Source organism: Myodes glareolus, chromosome 1, assembly GCF_982192425.1.
Source record: "Myodes glareolus chromosome 1, mMyoGla1.1, whole genome shotgun sequence".
Taxonomy (NCBI): domain Eukaryota; kingdom Metazoa; phylum Chordata; class Mammalia; order Rodentia; family Cricetidae; genus Myodes; species Myodes glareolus.
In genome coordinates this window covers 64,204,522-64,220,889 of record NC_142026.1, presented here as the reverse complement: position 1 = coordinate 64,220,889, position 16,368 = coordinate 64,204,522, and the positions used below count along the sequence as shown (strand labels likewise).

Here is a 16,368-nt window from a genome sequence, read left to right as displayed (position 1 = left end):
CACCAAGACCAAAAGAAAGTGTAGGACATGTTGGGTAAATACATGCAAAACCGGAGAATTCCCAAAGCATGAACTGGGAGGAAACACTCTAGGGAAGTGACTAACAGAACTGACACCCAAGCATCCCTCCAATAAATGGGCAGTAATAAGAAGATGCTCATCTCCTTTGCCTCCCCCTTTTTAATTTTACAAACTGCTGAATTGAATTGCTCATTTTGAAAAAAATGGGCAAAGGATATGAGCCAACCTTAAAAAAAATGGGCAAAGGAAATGAGCAAGAACGCAAAACATATAAGACCATTAAATTCACAAAACGATGCCCTATTTCCTTAGCAATCCGAGAACCGCAAGTGGGAACAGGGTGAAATTCTCCTTTCAGGAAGTGAGTAATACTAAGTCATCCACCGGGCCCCAGGTCTGGGGCTCAGATGTCCCTTCCTTCAGGAAGCCCGTTCTGACACCCGGGTTGGGTCAGGTGCTCTTCCTCACCAGGTCTCACTGTCCTCTGGACTCTTCCATCCCGGCCCTGCCCACTCTAGGTAGTCCCTGTTGGGTGGGACCACGTCTGACTGTCCCATGGACTGTAAGCCCCAGGGAAGACACAGCTGTCGCTAGCAGCCGCTGCTTGGCATGCAGGTGGGGAATGGCTTAGCTGAGTGAGTCAGCGTGAGTGGGCTGAGGTTCCAACCAAGTCAGCCCACATGGAAAGGGAGGACGTCCTTTGATGCCTTGCCTCCTTCCTCTCTTTTCTCTTTTTTTCCTTCCCCTCCCCCTCTCTCCTTTGATCTATTCTTCACTGAACACTGTCTGGAATCTGGGAGCACAGAAAGCGCTCAACAGGGCCTTGTAACAGAACCACATGGTTTCAGAGACTCTTAGGTACCAAGATCCACGCCTCTCTCCGTCCCAAACTTTCCACGGTCCTCCAGGACCATAGAGAGCAGAGCGAAGACAGCGCCTCTCCGCGCTACTTCCCCCGGGGAGCAGCGAGACGAGCGGAGGGCCAGAGCGGCCGGAAGTGAAGCCAGCCGGGGGTCGCGCTGGCCGCGCTGGCGGTGTGTCGACTCTATTCCCCTTGTGCTTTCTTGTGGGCCTCGGGGAGAGCAGGTGAGTTTGACAGCGCTGAGACCCAGAGGTAAGGCCGCGAGGGGCGAGGGGCGGGGGCGGAGGGGAGGCTGCGGGCTGACAATTGGTAGGGGAAGAAGCCAATCATTGCTGAGGCTAAGACCAGGCCGAAACCGCGCGGGGCGAACGCGCCCAGGTGTGCCTCTGGGGGCGGGGCCAACAGTCCCTGAGCGAGTGTGGGGCGGGGAAATAGGTCATCGGGGCGGGGCTAGAAGGTCCGTGGGCCAATCCGGAGTGGGAAGGCTGAAAAGGGCGGGCCCACGGGTTGGGCTTCAGGAACCTGGCAATCTTTTGTGGGGCACCGGTGTAAGCGGAGTCCCCCTCTGGAAGATGGCATAGCCAACGCCGATGTCCCACGCCTCCCAGGCCCCAGATGGACACTGGGAAGGACGAGGGAAGTCTGCCGCAGTCCTCGGGGCCGCCCACCAGGAAGAAGTTTGTTATCCCACTGGAGGAAGACGAGATCCCTCCTGCAGGGGTAAGAGCGAGGACTTGGGGACTGCTGGGAATAAAGGGGACAGTAAGGAATCACTGGGATCACGGTGTGAGTTTAGCGAACTTTGAGGTTTGGGCTACTTTGGAAAAATAGCCTGCTGTCCTCTGTAAGCCTCGATTTCCCCTTCTGTAAAATGGGATGACAGGGTGGTTAAAAGAGGGCTAAGTCACACGCTGTAGCCTGACAGCTAGCCATTGGCCAGTGATGGTTTTTATTTAGTTTTGGCCTTTGAGATTGGGTCGCATGTTTCTTGGGCTATCCTTGTAATTTATATGTAGCTGAGGCTAGCCTTGAATCCTGATCCTCCCGTCTATCCCTCCCGAGTGCTGGGATTACAGCAATGGGCCATTTTACTTTAATATATATATGTGGGATATAAATATATATTATAAAATAATATGATATATATTAAATTATATATATTTTTATTTTATAATATATATAGATGTTTTGTCTGCACATGTGTCTGATACTACATGCATGTAGGCCTGCAGAGGCCAGAGGGTGGCATTGGATCCCTGGAACTGGAGAGATAGTGTTTTGAGTTGCCATTTTGGTGCTGAGAACGGAACCCGGATTCTCTTGAAGAGCAGTCAGTGATCTGAACTGCTAAGCCATCTCTCCAGCCCCTAAACCATTTCCTTATGGCGTGTGTATACGTATGGGCATGTGCCATGGAGCGCCTGTAACGGTTAGATAGATAACTTGTGGGGGTCGGTTTGGGCCTGGTGACTGACCTGAGGTCATGGAGTTTGGTGGCAAGCACCTTTACCCACCAAATCATCTGCCAGCCTTTCTTTTCTTTTCTTTCTTTCTCTCTCTCTCTCTCTCTCTTTTTTAATTTTTGTTATGCATGCAGTATTCTGCCTGCATGTATGCCTGCAGGCAGAAAGAAGACATCATTACAGATGGTTGTGAGCCACCATGTGGTTTCTGGGAATTGAATTCAGGTCCTCTGAAAGAGCAGCCACTGCTCCTAACTGCTGAACCATCTCTCCAGCGCCCTTCCCCCCCCCCCTTTTTTTTTAAAGACAGAGCATTACTATATAGGCCTGGCTGACCTAGGAGTTACAGCAATCCTCCTGCCTCCATGTCCTAAGTGCTAGGGCCTTACATGTGTGTTTCACCACAGTAATCTCTGCTATTGTTTTGTATGACCAGTCTTCTGGATTGTCAAGGTATGAATTTGGATCTCACATTTTTTGTTATTTTGTTTTTATATTTATTTGTGTCTGTGTGTCAGGGTGTTCTTGACATGGCACTTGTGTGGAGATCAGGGACAGTTTTTGGGGGGTCAGTTCTTTCCTCCCACCACGTAGCCCTCAGGCATCAAGCTTAGGTTGTCAAGAGCTACTGTCTGCTGAGCCATCTCCCTGGCCCCCGATCTGACATTTAAGAATTGAAAGCTGGGGGCTGGAGAGATGGCTCAGCGGTTAAGAGCACTGACTGCTCTTCCAGAGGACCCGGGTTCAATTCCCAGCACCCACATGGCAGTTCACAACTGTCTAAAAATCCGGTTCTGGGGGATCTGACACCTTCACACCAATGCACATAGAATAAAGTTAAATAAACCATAAAAATATTTAAAAAAAAAAAAAGAATTGAAAGCTGGGGCTGGAGAGATGGCTCGGGGATTAAGAGCACTGACTACTCGTTCAGAGGACCTGAGTTCAATTCCCAGAAACCACATGGTGGTGGCTCGCAACCATCTGTAATAAGATTTGGTACCCTCTTCTGAACTGCAGGGGTACAGGCAGACAGAACACTATGTACATAATAAATAAATCTTTAAAAAAAAAGAATTGAAAGCTTTTATACTTTAAGAAAGGGAAATCAGGGTCCTGGGTAATTGACTCAGCAGTTAAATGCACTGGCTACTCTTGCAGAGGACAAAGGTTCAGTTCCCAGAACCCACATGGCAGCTCACAACCATCTGTGACTCCAGTTCCAGGGATCCATCACCCTCTTCTGAACGCTAAGGGCACCAGGAATGTACATGGTACACGTATATACATACAGGCAAAACACTCAATATAGGGCCAGGTAGTGGCAGTGAATGCCCAGCACTCAGGAAGTAGAGACAGGTGGATCTCTATGAGTTCAAAACCTTGGTCTACAGAACAAGTTCCAGGACAGCCAGGGCTACACAGAGAAACCCTGTCTCGAAAGCAAAACGAAACATTTTTTGTTTTGTTTTGTTTTTTGTTTTTAGCTTTTTGCTTTTCGAGACAGGGTTTCTTTGTAGCTTTGGAGCCTGTCCTGGAACTTGCTCTTATAGACCAGGCTGGCCTCGAACTCACAGAGATCCGCCTGCCTCTGCCTCCTGAGTGCTGGGATTAAAGGCATGCGCCACCACCGTCCGGCAACAAAACATTTTTAAAGGAAATATGGAAGCTGGAGAGACGGCTCATCTGTTAAGGGTGCTTGCTGCTGTCTTTAAAAAAAAAAAAAAAAGAATTTTCTGCTCTTCCAGGCATGGTGATAAATACCAGGCAGGGGCAGTTCTCACAGGAGGGACAGACCTCCCGCGGCACAGCTCAGTTTATTTTTCTTTTAGACAGGGTCTCAGGTAGCCCAGGCTGGCCTTAAACTTCCCGTGTGAGTATGACTTGACGCTGGGATGGAGTGGACACTACCCTGCCAGGCTCACTCAGAGCTCTGCGCATGCGCATGCGAGGCACTCACTAAGCCAACGCCCTAGCCTATTTTGAGTTCTTAACCCTGGAACACATCTGGAAGAAGGGTGAGAGTCAGATGAAGGAGAGAGTTCCAGTATTCTTTCACAACCTCCACCCTTCCTTTCTCTCCACAGGTCAAGCCCTTATTCAGATCTTCCCGGAATCCCACCACTACAGCAAGCTCAGCCCAAGCCACTCCTCAGACATACGCCCAGTACGCCATTGCCCAGCCTCCAGGAGGGGCTGGGGCCACAGGGCACACAGGCTCTGAATCTGTGAAGGGAGAGAACCCCAGCCAGTCCCTGAAAACAGGAGCAAAATCCAATAGCATCCTGGTGAGCCCCCGGCAGGTGAGCAGGGAGATGAAGCTCTGGGGATTCGTGGTGAGGAACCCTGTTGCAGGAATTAGTGTGGGATAGTGGTCTGAGGGTCACACACTCTGTTCTCATGAGTACTGTTCATTCATGCCTTCACTCATGCATTCATCACTTCTTTCCTTAATTCCTTCCTGCAGTCGTTCATTTTATGTAGGTTCCACCATTCATGCATTCATTTATTCCTTTATTTGTGCATTAATTCCTATATGCATCCGTTGTTTCTTCATTCGTTTATGTGAATATATATATGTGTGTGTGTGTATACATACATACATACATACATATCCATTCATGAAGTCATCCCTTCCTTCATACAGGTACCCCACCATTCATGCATTCACTGATGGCTTGTGGGTTGAGAATGCCCCAGCCCTTCCTGCTAGGGCTGTCACATTCAGCTCCTGACCCCAGGTTTGTTCATTTAGTCAGCACATATGGGGAGCACATGAGATGAAATGCTGCCCAAGCACGAGGCCTGGCTGTTGATGTGGGTGCTGGGGACCCCTACGAAGGGCTGCATCTTACTATTGTTGCCACTGTACCAAATGAGCCCCATAATTACTTATTTATTTATTTAGAGAAAAGTTCTCACTATGTAACCCTGGTTGGCCTAGAATTCACTATGTCACTATGTAGACCAGGATGGCCTCAAACTCACAGAGACCTGCCTGCCTCTGTCTCCTGAGTGCTGGGATTAAAGGTGTGTGCCGCCACACCCAGTGGTGTGTGATAATGGAGGATTTTGATGTGTGTGGTACCTTGGATGAATTACTTCATTCATTCCTTTGTCCATGCATTAACTTTTCCATGCATTTAATGCCTGGGGTGTCATGGCATGGGGACATAGCCTGGAGCTTCCACACTCCTGCCCTCTGGGACTTCCCATGCGCCCAGCTACTGGTCCTTTTGGGTTGTTGTAGATTACATCATAGGTTCGGATTGGTGCCATCCCTAACTATTGGTAAACACTCAGCCTTGAGCTCCTCCCTTCCATGGAGGTGGGGATAGGGCAGATAATCCCAACCCTGAATTCTGAGGTTGGGTCTCCTGTATCTGTTCTGGACCAAACAGGAGGCACTATGAATCACCGGGACAACACAAGGTGTTCCCATCCCTTGGGCATCCCGCAGGGCTTAGGAAGTCTGTGCCAGATGCTATCTGTCACTCAGGAAATTCCAGTTGTCTTAAGAATCGGGGTCAGGGTGCATGTAACAGAACCAAAGATTCTCTTTGTGTCCTGTCCACAAGAGCTTCAGGAGGGCCAGGTCTGGAACCAGGGGTCAGAGTCCAGGTGACCGCAACAGCCTGGTCACAGCTGCGTCCCCGGCATGAGTCAGAGTGTGGCTTTTCTGAACACTTTCAGCCCTGGGCTGTTGACTGCTGAGGATGTTGTCAGGGCGGCATGGGGGAAACTGGAGAGGGCGTGTTCAACAGCCTGCTTCCTTCGGGGGCACTGGGGAGTCATGGCCAAGCTTAGCTGATGCCTCTGATCACTTGCAGGGTGGCCACGAGGTAGTGTGATGGTGACCTCGGCCAGAGAGGTGCTGTAATGCTGGAGGAAGGTGTTGACAGGGTGCAGATTCCATCAGAGGAAGGGAAGGAGAGGTGCAGGACAGGTGTGGGGTTCTGGAAGCCGAGCCCTCTCTAGGAGGGGCAAGCATGCATGTTGTGAGGTTGCAGTGAGGGCTGGCATCCAGAAGAGAGCAAGACAGATTGATGCTGGGACCGAGCCTGGAGTGTGTGTGAGGGCTGTGGGGAGGGCCTGAGGAGTGGGGCTAACATGCAGATTCCAGGCTTTGGGGTGGGAGGTGGGGGACGGGCTAGTGCAAGGGCCACCCCATTAGTGGCTTCTGTCTGTCTCCCTTCGCAGAGGGGCAACCCTGTATTGAAGTTTGTGCGCAACGTACCCTGGGAATTCAGCGAGGTGATCCCTGACTATGTGCTGGGCCAGAGTACCTGCGCCCTCTTCCTCAGGTGAGCTCGGGTGCGCTGAGGGTTAGAGTCCTGCCCACAGTTTTGCCATTTTGAGCCATTCTGTGGGGAAAATTGTGGTTCAGTGTTGTAGCCTCTGGGCCTCTGCATGGCTGTGTTGAAGAAGGAGTTGTGGTCTTCTTCAGAGCAACAGTAGCTGGGGCTAGACACCAGGTTGTGAGGGAAGAGGGCTGGGGCCTGAACCCTAGGTCTGAAGAAGGGAGGCTGGATTTCTATATCTGTGGTAGAAGACATGGGGTCTGTGTTCCTGGGTCTGAGGGAGAAGGGCAGGGTCCTGACATGAAGGAAGAAGCCGAGTGTCCAGCCTCCCAGAACACCATAGCCAGGCTGCCCTTTTCTTTCAAGACCCTTCCTTGAAGTCCATCCCTGTTGGTTGACTTCCCTGGGCCCCTGCAGTGTTGTCCCCCTTGCCATGCATGCCAGTAAGGTGTATAAGGATGCCTGGGGCCTCGGGGACATTGAGACCCTCAACCAGTCCCTTCTGTGTCTCCACCAGCCTCCGCTACCACAACCTCCATCCAGACTATATCCACGAACGGCTGCAGAGCCTGGGGAAGACCTTTGCCCTGCGTGTGCTGCTGGTCCAAGTGGACGTGGTAAGCATGGCTTCCAGCTGGCCTCCTGCTTTCCATGCAGCTGTTGCATGGAGTTAACACATGGGCTGCTGAATTCCTTTTATGACAAAACACCTAAAACCTCAACAAAGAATGGATTTTTAGCTGAAGTTGCTACGGGTCTCCCGCAGAGCCTGCATGGACTGGAAGGTTGGAAGGGAAGGTTGCTAGAACCATCCTCGGTGATGCATCCTTGCCGTCTGATCTCTGGAGATTCAGGCAGGGGAATCAAGAGTTCCCCAGCCAGACTGGGCTACAGAGTGGGACTTTGACTCAAAAAAAAAAAAAAAAAAAAGATAGGATTCCTAGCTCAGCAGAAGAGCCACTACCTACATCCCCCCATCATGTAGGACTGGGGGGGATGTGGCTCAGTGGTAGAGCCCCTGCCTAGAATCCCCCAGTGAGGGGCTGGGCTGTGGCTCAGTGGTAGAGCCCCTGCCTAGAATCCCCCAGTGAGGGGCTGTGGATGTGGCTCAGTGGTAGAGTCCCTGCCTAGCATGCACTAGGTTTGATCCACAGTATTACAAGAGGAAAAGCGTGCCTCATGCCTCTTCACCTAGTTCCTGGCCTTTATCTAAATATCTCTTAGCTCTTGTTCTTCATCTGTTACCACAGCCTGTCTTGTCAGTTCCACAGTTTTTCCCTGCTTGCAGACCTAGAAACCATCCCTTCCTTCTTTCCTTCCTTTTGGTTTTTGGAGACAGAATTTCTGTCTCACAGATCCGCCTGCCACTGCCTCCCTTGTGCAGGGATTAAAGGCATTGCCACTGCCCAACTCATTCTGTTCTTTATTTTATTTTATTTAAATCTAATACAAAACTAATTTTAAAAAAATTTTTATTTAAAATTTTTAAAATCTTGTACACTAGCCCCAGTTCCACTTCCCTCCCGGTGCCGGCCAGTGTGCTCACCTCTCCAGTCTTCACTTTTTTCTCTATTGATTTTTATTAAGCTCTACATTTTTCTTTGCTCCTCTTCCTACCTCTCCCCTCCCCCTTCAATCCTCTCCCAAAGTCCCCAGGCTCCCAATTTACTCAGGAGATCTTGTCTTTTTCTACTTCACACGTAGATTAGATCTATGTATGTCTCTCTTAGGGCCCTCATTGTTGTCTAGGTTCTCTGGGATTGTGATTTGTAGGCTGATTTTCTTTGCTTTATGTTTAAAAACCACTTATGAGTGAGTACATGTGATAATTTCTGGGTCTGGGTTACCTCACTCAAAATGATGTTTTCTAGCTCCATCCATTTGCCTGCAAAATTCAAGATGTCATTATTTTTTTCTGCTGTGTAGTACTCCATTGTATAAATGTACCACATTTTCCTTTTCTATTCTTCTGCTGAGGGGCATATAGGTTGTTTCCAGGTTCTGGCTATGACAAACAAAGCTGCTGTGAACATAGTTGAGCACGTGTCCTTGTGGCACGACTGAGCAGCCTTCAGTCTTAACCCTCCTTTCATAATAACCACTGGACTGGACGGGTCACTGTGCATGGATCTCAGGTCGGCTCCTCTTGCTCAGTCTTCCTAGCTCCCTAGGTCCTGCTTTCTCCTTCCAGTGAGTGAGAACCTGTGAGATGTGACCTCCACTCGGCTTCCCAGGCTCCTGTCTAAGCTGCTTTATTGGATATTGTTTTAAAGAATTTAAGAAGTATTTTTTACATTTATTGATTTGTGTGTGCATATGTGTGGGCACACACACTCAAAAGTCAGAGGTCAACTTTTAGTGTGTTGATTCTCTCCCCTCTTGTGATCTTGGGGATGGGACTCAGGTGGTTGGGCCTGAAGACGGGCACCAAGGGTGGAGACACCCATGAAGCCCTGCACATCCACTGTGATTGATTGATTGATTGAGGTAGGGATCTGGGAACCACAGCATTGAGATTAGCATACCACCACACCCAGCTTTTTGGTCCAGGCCAGGGCCTAAACTTGGGCCCTTGTGACTTTACTGGCTATGCCTCTCCCTGGCTCAGGTATAGGATTCTCATGCTGTAAATCCCTTTGGTCTCCCAGGTCTCCACTTCTGCCTTTCTTCTCTTCCAGAAAGACCCTCAGCAGGCCCTGAAGCAGCTGGCTAAGATGTGCATTTTAGCAGACTGCACCCTGGTCCTGGCCTGGAGGTAAGACATAGACCGCGCTTTCCCCATCCATCCACCGTGCCAGCCCATCCAGCCTGTGTAGGTGGTTGCTAAGCCAAGCATGGTGGCACAAGCCTATAATCGCAGCTCTGGGGAGTCCAAGGCAGGGGGTCAAGAGTTCAAGAGCAGCCTGCGCTAATGAGACCAAGGGTCTCGCACCTCCATGGGTGCCTGGTACGGGCACTGCCTCTCTCTGAGCCTCAATATTCTCATGTATAAGATGGTATCTTCTCTAGTTTTTTGTTTTATTTTTCCAAGATGGTTTCTCTGTGTAACAGCCCTGGCTGTCCTGTAACTCCCTCTGTAGACAAGACTGGCCTTGAACTGACAGAGAACCACCTGCCTCTGCTTCCTGAGTGCTGGGATTAAAGGTGTGCACCACTACCTTTGGCAAGTTTTTTTGTAGAGTTATAAGCACCAAGGCAGGTGACAGACCAGACTTGTCCAGGTTAGACCAAATGACTGAATGAATTCTGTGTCTACTGCTTCTGGTTTGTTGTTTCCCAGAGTGTCTCCATAGCCAAGGCTATCCTAGAACATTGGAGTCTGCCTGCCTCAGCCTCCTGAGTGCTGGGATTGTGTGTGTGCCACCATACCTGGTATCCATGTATAGCTCTTTAGAGCTCTATATTGGCTCACCAACAAAACTACAAATAGAAAGTCCATTTCAGGAAGAAAAATAAACACCCCTTCCTCACACCACAAGTGAAATTAAACCCTGGTAAATTAATAGCTTTCAACTTAGAAAGAGATACTCAGGGTTTGCAAGGGCCAGGGCTGGCTTCATTGATGGCTTCCCGGCAATGCAGGGAGCTCCAGGTTCTGTTGCTTCACTGAATAAACCTGTCGTAGAGGCTCACGCCTGTAATTCCAGCACTTGGGAAGTGGAGGCAGGAAGATCAGAAGGGCAGTTCAATCTTTGAACTGTAAGACCCTGTCCTAGAAAGAAAAAGAGATCTTAGCCTGGGTATGGTGGTGGACATCTGTAATCCTAGTGGCAGGCTGAGACAGGCAGGAATACACAGTAAAACCCTGTGGTGGTGGAGGTATCACAAGAAAAAGGGAGGTGGGGCAAGGCTCGGTGGTAGAGCCCCTGCCTAGAGTCCCCAGTGATGGGAGGGGCGTGGCTCAGCGGCGGCAGTGGTTAGCTCTGCCTGAGCTCCAGCCCTAGCCTGACTAAACAACTGTGTGAGAACCTACCCTACAGGGCTCACTGCTGATGACAGGAGTTGGGGCTGGAATTGGCCTAGTTTCTGGAATTGTTAGCAGTCCTATGAAGGAAAATCTGAATGACAGCTCTCACCCTGGCTGACCTGTGTCCTGTACCCAGCGCGGAGGAAGCAGGGCGGTACCTGGAGACCTACAAGGCGTATGAGCAGAAGCCTGCTGACCTCCTAATGGAGAAGCTGGAGCAGAACTTCCTGTCCCGGGTGAGAGCCTCCCTTGTCCTGCACCCCGACCTGGAGTGGCTTGTCCCTCCCTCAGCATCTGCCAGTCCCAAGGGTCTTTAAGGACAAACTAGACCTTGTCCCCTTAGCTCTGACTTCCTAGCCTGCCCTCAGCATCTATCCCATTCCCTCTGCTAGAATCCACGTGTCCTGTGCCAGCTCGGATGGCTCCTCCTCCAGGAAGCCCTCCCTCATCCTCTCAGCCTACTAGCCCAGAGTGTCATTACCCTGCTGTGACCACACCACCACCTGGCACTCAGTGACCACTTGAATGTTACTGTGTAATCAGTTGGTGATTTCCATTGCTAATGAGGGACTCTGCGTCCATGTCTTTCTGGCTGTCCTCCTGGGAAGTGACCCAGCCCCAGGGCCTCGTGTCCACAACTGCACCTACACTCCCCACACTGGACACATTGACTCCACAGTCTTGTGTGAGCCCTGGGGAAGGAGCTGACATTATCCTAAGAGAAGCAGAGGGAGAGGAGTGACTCACCCAACAGGGAGCCAGTGTTACCTGGCCCTGCCCACTTAACCATGCTAAAATCCAGGCGGTAGTGGCGCACACCTTTAATCCCAGCACAGAGGAGGCAGAGGCAGGCAGATCTCCATGAGTTCAGGCCAGCCTGGTCTAACTGTAGGCCACTCGGGTACATCTGGAGACCCTGTCTCAAAAAGTGAGTTACCCAGGGTGGGGCCTGGGAACTGAACTTGGGTCCTTTGGAAGGCAGACATGTGTTCTTAATCACTAGCCATCTCTCTAGTCCCCTTTTTGTTTCTGGAGGCGGAGGCAGTATCTCCCTACGCCCACAAAGCCTGAAAAATGGCTGTGGACCAGGCTGGCCTCAAACTTTCGGGACTCCTCCCGCCCCTGCCGTCTGAGTAGTACTCCCAGGCCCAAGAAAACATTCTGTCTTTCTCCTCCAGGCTACCGAGTGTCTGACCACTGTGAAGTCAGTCAACAAGACGGACAGCCAGACCCTCCTGGCTACATTTGGAGTAAGAGGCCCCCTGGCATCCCCTCCTCACTTCCCCACAGTCCCACACCTCCCTGGGGACATCCCTGGCAGCAGGGACAAGCTAAGTTGTAGAGCACACTGCCTCTGATTCCCCGATTTCACCTTTCAGTCCCTTGAACAGCTCTTCACTGCGTCACGGGAAGATCTAGCCTTGTGCCCAGGCCTGGGCCCCCAGAAGGTGAGAACTCAGGGGGGCTCCTACAGGAGTTGGGGTGGGGAAAGGCCCCAAATTAATGAACCTCAGTCTCTGAAGCTCTATGGAATCAGTGGTTCTCAACCTGGCACCATGACCCTTTCACAGGGGTCACCTGAGACCATCAGAAAACAGATATTTCCATTATGATTCATAACAGCAAAGTTACAGTTGTGAAGAAGCAATTTTGTGGCTGGGGTCACAACATGAGGAACTGTATGCAAGGGTTGCAGCATTAGGAAGTTGAGAACCACCGTTATTAAGTGGTTGTTGTTGTTTTCAGACAGGGTCTTAAGAGTCCTAGCTGGCCTGAATCTTGCTATAGACCAGGCTGGGCCTGAACTCAGCGCCACCATTTTCTCCCTGCTGATCACAGGCATGAGCCACCATGCTTGGTTTAAAAGGCTCTGTAGGATTTTTCTGGGGGGCTGAGAATGTAGCTGAGTTGGTAGAGCACCATCATGGCACACACAAAGCCCTGACTGATCCCAGCACTGCGTAAACTAAGCGTGGTGGGCACTTTAGCAGCCTGTGCATCCTGGTTAAGTCCCAGCACTTGGATAAGGCAGGAGGATCCGAAGTTCAAAGTTATCCTTGGTTAAATAGCTAGCCGCGCCAACCTAGGATTTTTATTTATTTACTTATTTATTTTTCAAGAGAAGGTTTTGCTGTAGCTTTGGAGCCTACCCTGGTCTGGAACTAGCTCTTGTTGACTAGGCTGACTTCGAACTCACAGAGACTTACAGAGATCCGCCTGGCCCTGTCTCCCAAGTGCTGGGATTAAAGGCTTGCGCCACCACCTCTCACCTTTAGCCTAGGATTCTTGACACCATGTTTCAAATTGTATTTGTTTCTTTTACTTGGTTTTTTGAGACTTTCTCAAGTAGCTCAAACTAAGGTTGGGCTTGTACTTCTGATCTTCTGACCTCAGTCTTCAAACACTTGGGTGTGTGCCAGCCTCCTGCTTTATTCTAGTTATTACTTATTCAAAACAGGATTTCTCTGCATAGCCCAGGCTGTACTGGAGCTCACTCTGTAGACCCTTCAGAATGCGGGATTAAAGATGCGGGCACCACAAATGGTGATGAGTTTTATGGTTCTAAATGGCCCACTTACATCAGCCTCTCTCACACATGGGGAAACTAAGGCCAAAGAGTGAGAGACCAGCCTCCTGGGCAGTCTCAAGCAGAGCCCAGACCCGCAGAGCTCCTCTAACCTAGGAGGAAAGAGAGCCACACCCACAGTCTAAGCAGACAGGCTTTAATGACAAGCTCTTTTCTCCCCTGCCCTTAGGCTCGCAGGCTCTTTGACGTCCTCCATGAACCGTTCCTCAAAGTGCCCCGGTGACCCGCTGCCACTGAGGCTCCAGTGTCGCAATAAAGCATTGTCCAGGCCCAGGCCCCTGCTGGATGTGCTGACGTGTTTGCTGGGGGGGGGGGGCACACCTGCAGCTGGTTCCTGGGCCACCTCAGCTGTTAGTTCCTCAGTTTCCCCAGGATATTAGTAGGGCTCCTCTGCTTTTTCTCCTGTCCCGTGGGAGACATCACTCAGTGGGGAATGGTGCCTTACACCCCACTTTCCTGATCCTCCTCCTCCTCCTTCTTCTTCTTCTTTGTGGATCCTTGAATTGCTCCAGACTCAGATTCCTCGGATTCTCTTGGGTCAGTCATCTCAGACGGGGGATCTATCACCTTCTGTCCTTTCTCTTTCTTCTTGCTGGGTGCTGGAGCCACCTGGGGTTCAAAGTTAGCTGCAAGCGCAGCTTCTGCCACCTCTGCCCCCAAGGCCAGTGTCTCGCCCAGCCACTTTTCCTTTTTCTTCTTCTTGGTCTTCTTGGGAGACACAGGAGCTGCCTCAGCCTGAAGTCCATGTTCTGGAAGTTCAGGCTCTGTGGTCACTCTGGGGAGCTCCATATCTGGCTCCATCACCAAATTCTGCCTCTTTTCTTTTCTCCTCTTCTTTGTGGGGGACAGTGGGATGGGTTCTTCCTGGGGTTCCACAGTGATCTGTGGCTGAGAGCCAGCTGCTTCCATCCCTTCGGCCTCCTTCTTCCTCTTTCTCTTCTTGGTGGGGGACAAGATGGTCCCGTCAGGAGGCTCTATTTCCACCACAGATTCCATGTGTTCCAGCTCCTCTTCTGGCTGGAATGTCTCTGCTCCCGTGGACTTGCTCTTCCTCTTCTTGCTGCTGCTGGCAGATGGGAATGGCAGTCCCATGGGCTCTGCCATCTCTGCCATGGACTCTACCGTCTCAGCCTCCACCATCTCTAGCTCGCCCACCCGATGCTTCTTTTTCTTCTTCTTCCTCATTTCTAGGCCACTCCAGGCTGTGTCCACCTCCATGGCCCCATGCCCGTTGACTGCCTCCTGAATGTCTGAGGCCTCTGCAACCTTTCTCTTCTTTTTTCTCTTCCCTGAAGTGGGTGACCTCAGAGCCATGACTGACCCTGGCCCTGTGACCGGAGGGCTGCCTCCAAAGGCGGAGAACCGAGGCCGCAGGCCAGCAGGGATCTGAGGTGGCAGGCTTGTGGGAATGGGCTGCAGGGGGACCCGAGAGATAAGGTATTCTTGAAGACCCTCCATGATCCTTAAGCTCCCATGGGGGGCTGGGGCACAAGTGAGTCTTCCTCCTGCCTCTGTTGACGATGCCAGCAAGGTGGCTTCTCCAGCCTGAGGACTGCCGGTAAGGACCCGGTATCGGCACCTCTTGCCATCCAGTTTGCCCTTAACAGTCTTCGAGCCAGAGAGAGGCACACGGCGCCCATTGAGGCTGAGGAAAAGAAAGGGAGAAGGTAGAGGCTGGCTAGATCCAGTGCAAAGCGGGAGGCCAGGGCTAGAAGCAGTTTTTCTGGGCTAGGGTGCAGTTCAGTGCTAGAGCCCTGAGTTTTGTTTCAACTAACTTCTGTTGTGTGGGGTTTGTGTGAGGCCTAGAACTCCTGATCACCTCCCAGGTACTGCAAACAGACACGTGCTACCGCTCCTAGCTTACTTGCTTGATCTTTATTTTCTGGTTTTCGAGACAGCGTTTCTCTGTGTAGCCCTGGCTGTCCTGGGACTCACTCTGTAGACCAGGCTGCCGGGGAACTCGGAGATCCACCAGCCTTTGCCTCCCAAGTGCTGGGATTAAAGGTGTGCGCGTCACCACCCAGCTCCTGGCTATTTCTTGAGACAGACTCTGTGTGTGAGGCTAGTTTGGTACTCCCTAGCTCATGCTGGCCTACCATTTTCCTGCCTCAGTCTCCTGAGTGCTGAGATTAAACCTAATCCCCATCATTAACGGTTAAGTAATGTTTAAGGCAGGCAGGCAGGCAGGCGAGGGTGTGCGCCTAGCATGAATGGGCCCTGGTGCTGGCGGTGGCGGCGGCGCACGCCTTTAATCCCAGCACTCGGGAGGCAAGTGATTTGAGGGCCAACCTGGTCTACAAGAGCTGGTTCCAGGACAGACTCCAAAGCTACAGAGAAACCCTGTCTTGAAAAACAAAACACACAAACAAAGATTCTCCAAAACAAAAGAATATGTGACACTCACTTGTAGTTCCAGAACTCAAGAAACTGAGGCTTAGACGATGCTGGGACTTAGAAACCAGCCTGGGCTAGACAAAATGAGGCTGTTTCTCCGGGTTGTCAGAAAGGCTGTCTACAGTTCTAGATTCACGGTGTGGGGTGGGTTCAGCTTCCAGGGTGTGTGTGGGGAGGGGAGGGAAGGTATTCCCAGCAGGTGGGGTGGGAGCGACCACTCACCACTGTGGAGCGAAGTCTGCAGGGGCTCGTATAAGCCACACTTCAGTATCTGGAAACGTCAGCGCCTCCAAGGAGAAACGAGGGGGATCCGAGTCTGGAGACATCGCCGTAAAATTGGGGGGGCAAGAGAACCGAGTGGCACCTGTGATGAAAACGGGGTGTAGGGCTCCTTTTGGCACTGCCAACCTCTCAAGGTGCCCGTAGGTCCCTTCCCTCCAGGAGCCCCCCTCCCAGTCTCTTCGGCACCGGACCCTCCCGCTGCACTCACCGGAGGCCGGGGTACCCGCCATCCCAACGACCTGCGCTGAACGCTGCCCACCACGTGGACCCCGGAGGTGGAGTCGCACCCGGAAGCGTCCAAGTCGCGTGCGAGAATGGGGGCGTGGCTAGGCCGCTGTCACTCTATTTACGGAACTGGGCCGATCTCCGCTTTTGAACAGTATACAGCGGAGGAATGACTAATTTTTCAACGATCTACCTCCGGGGAAATCACTTCCCTGTTTGTCAGGAATGCAAGCATGGTCGAATCTCGGAGGGTCCGCCCCGCCAAC

The 16,368-nt window shown here is 51.3% G+C and overlaps 2 protein-coding genes across 4 annotated transcripts in view; one reads left to right on the top strand and one right to left on the bottom strand.

Moving 5' to 3' along the window:
• The window catches only part of Ercc1 (ERCC excision repair 1, endonuclease non-catalytic subunit), a 35,360-nt gene extending 21,884 nt beyond the window's left edge, over window positions 1-13,476 (top strand). Inside the window, exons 2-11 of one of the 3 annotated variants that reach the window (XM_085693464.2) lie at window positions 827-1,107; window positions 1,492-1,603; window positions 4,434-4,649; window positions 6,547-6,650; window positions 7,165-7,264; window positions 9,326-9,402; window positions 10,751-10,850; window positions 11,793-11,864; window positions 11,994-12,062; window positions 13,371-13,476. In XM_085693464.2, the coding sequence (XP_085549590.1) occupies window positions 1,499-1,603; window positions 4,434-4,649; window positions 6,547-6,650; window positions 7,165-7,264; window positions 9,326-9,402; window positions 10,751-10,850; window positions 11,793-11,864; window positions 11,994-12,062; window positions 13,371-13,424 (897 nt within the window). In that variant the 5' untranslated portion in view covers window positions 827-1,107; window positions 1,492-1,498 and the 3' untranslated portion in view covers window positions 13,425-13,476. Of the gene's footprint in view, window positions 1-649; window positions 1,136-1,374; window positions 1,604-4,433; window positions 4,650-6,546; window positions 6,651-7,164; window positions 7,265-9,325; window positions 9,403-10,750; window positions 10,851-11,792; window positions 11,865-11,993; window positions 12,063-13,370 lie in introns of those variants that run through there. The other 2 variants (XM_048433351.3, XM_048433353.3) reach the window with 2 other exon arrangements.
• Window positions 13,324-16,323, bottom strand: Polr1g (RNA polymerase I subunit G). Its single transcript, XM_048433349.3, has 3 exons — window positions 16,086-16,323; window positions 15,818-15,959; window positions 13,324-14,846 (listed from the first exon to the last, which is right to left on the bottom strand). The coding sequence occupies exons 1-3, from the start codon at window positions 16,105-16,107 to the stop codon at window positions 13,643-13,645; spliced, it is 1,368 nt and encodes a 455-aa protein (XP_048289306.3). The 5' UTR covers window positions 16,108-16,323; the 3' UTR covers window positions 13,324-13,642.
• Between the last annotated feature and the right edge of the window lie 45 nt (window positions 16,324-16,368).

Coding starts and splice junctions, on each gene's coding strand:
- Polr1g (XM_048433349.3), bottom strand. CDS start 16,107: ATGGCGGGTACCCCGGCCTCCG. Junction 15,960..16,085: donor GGCGGGTACCCCGGCCTCCG/GTGAGTGCAGCG, acceptor TTTTCATCACAG/GTGCCACTCGGTTCTCTTGC. Junction 14,847..15,817: donor GCAGACTTCGCTCCACAGTG/GTGAGTGGTCGC, acceptor TCTTTTCCTCAG/CCTCAATGGGCGCCGTGTGC.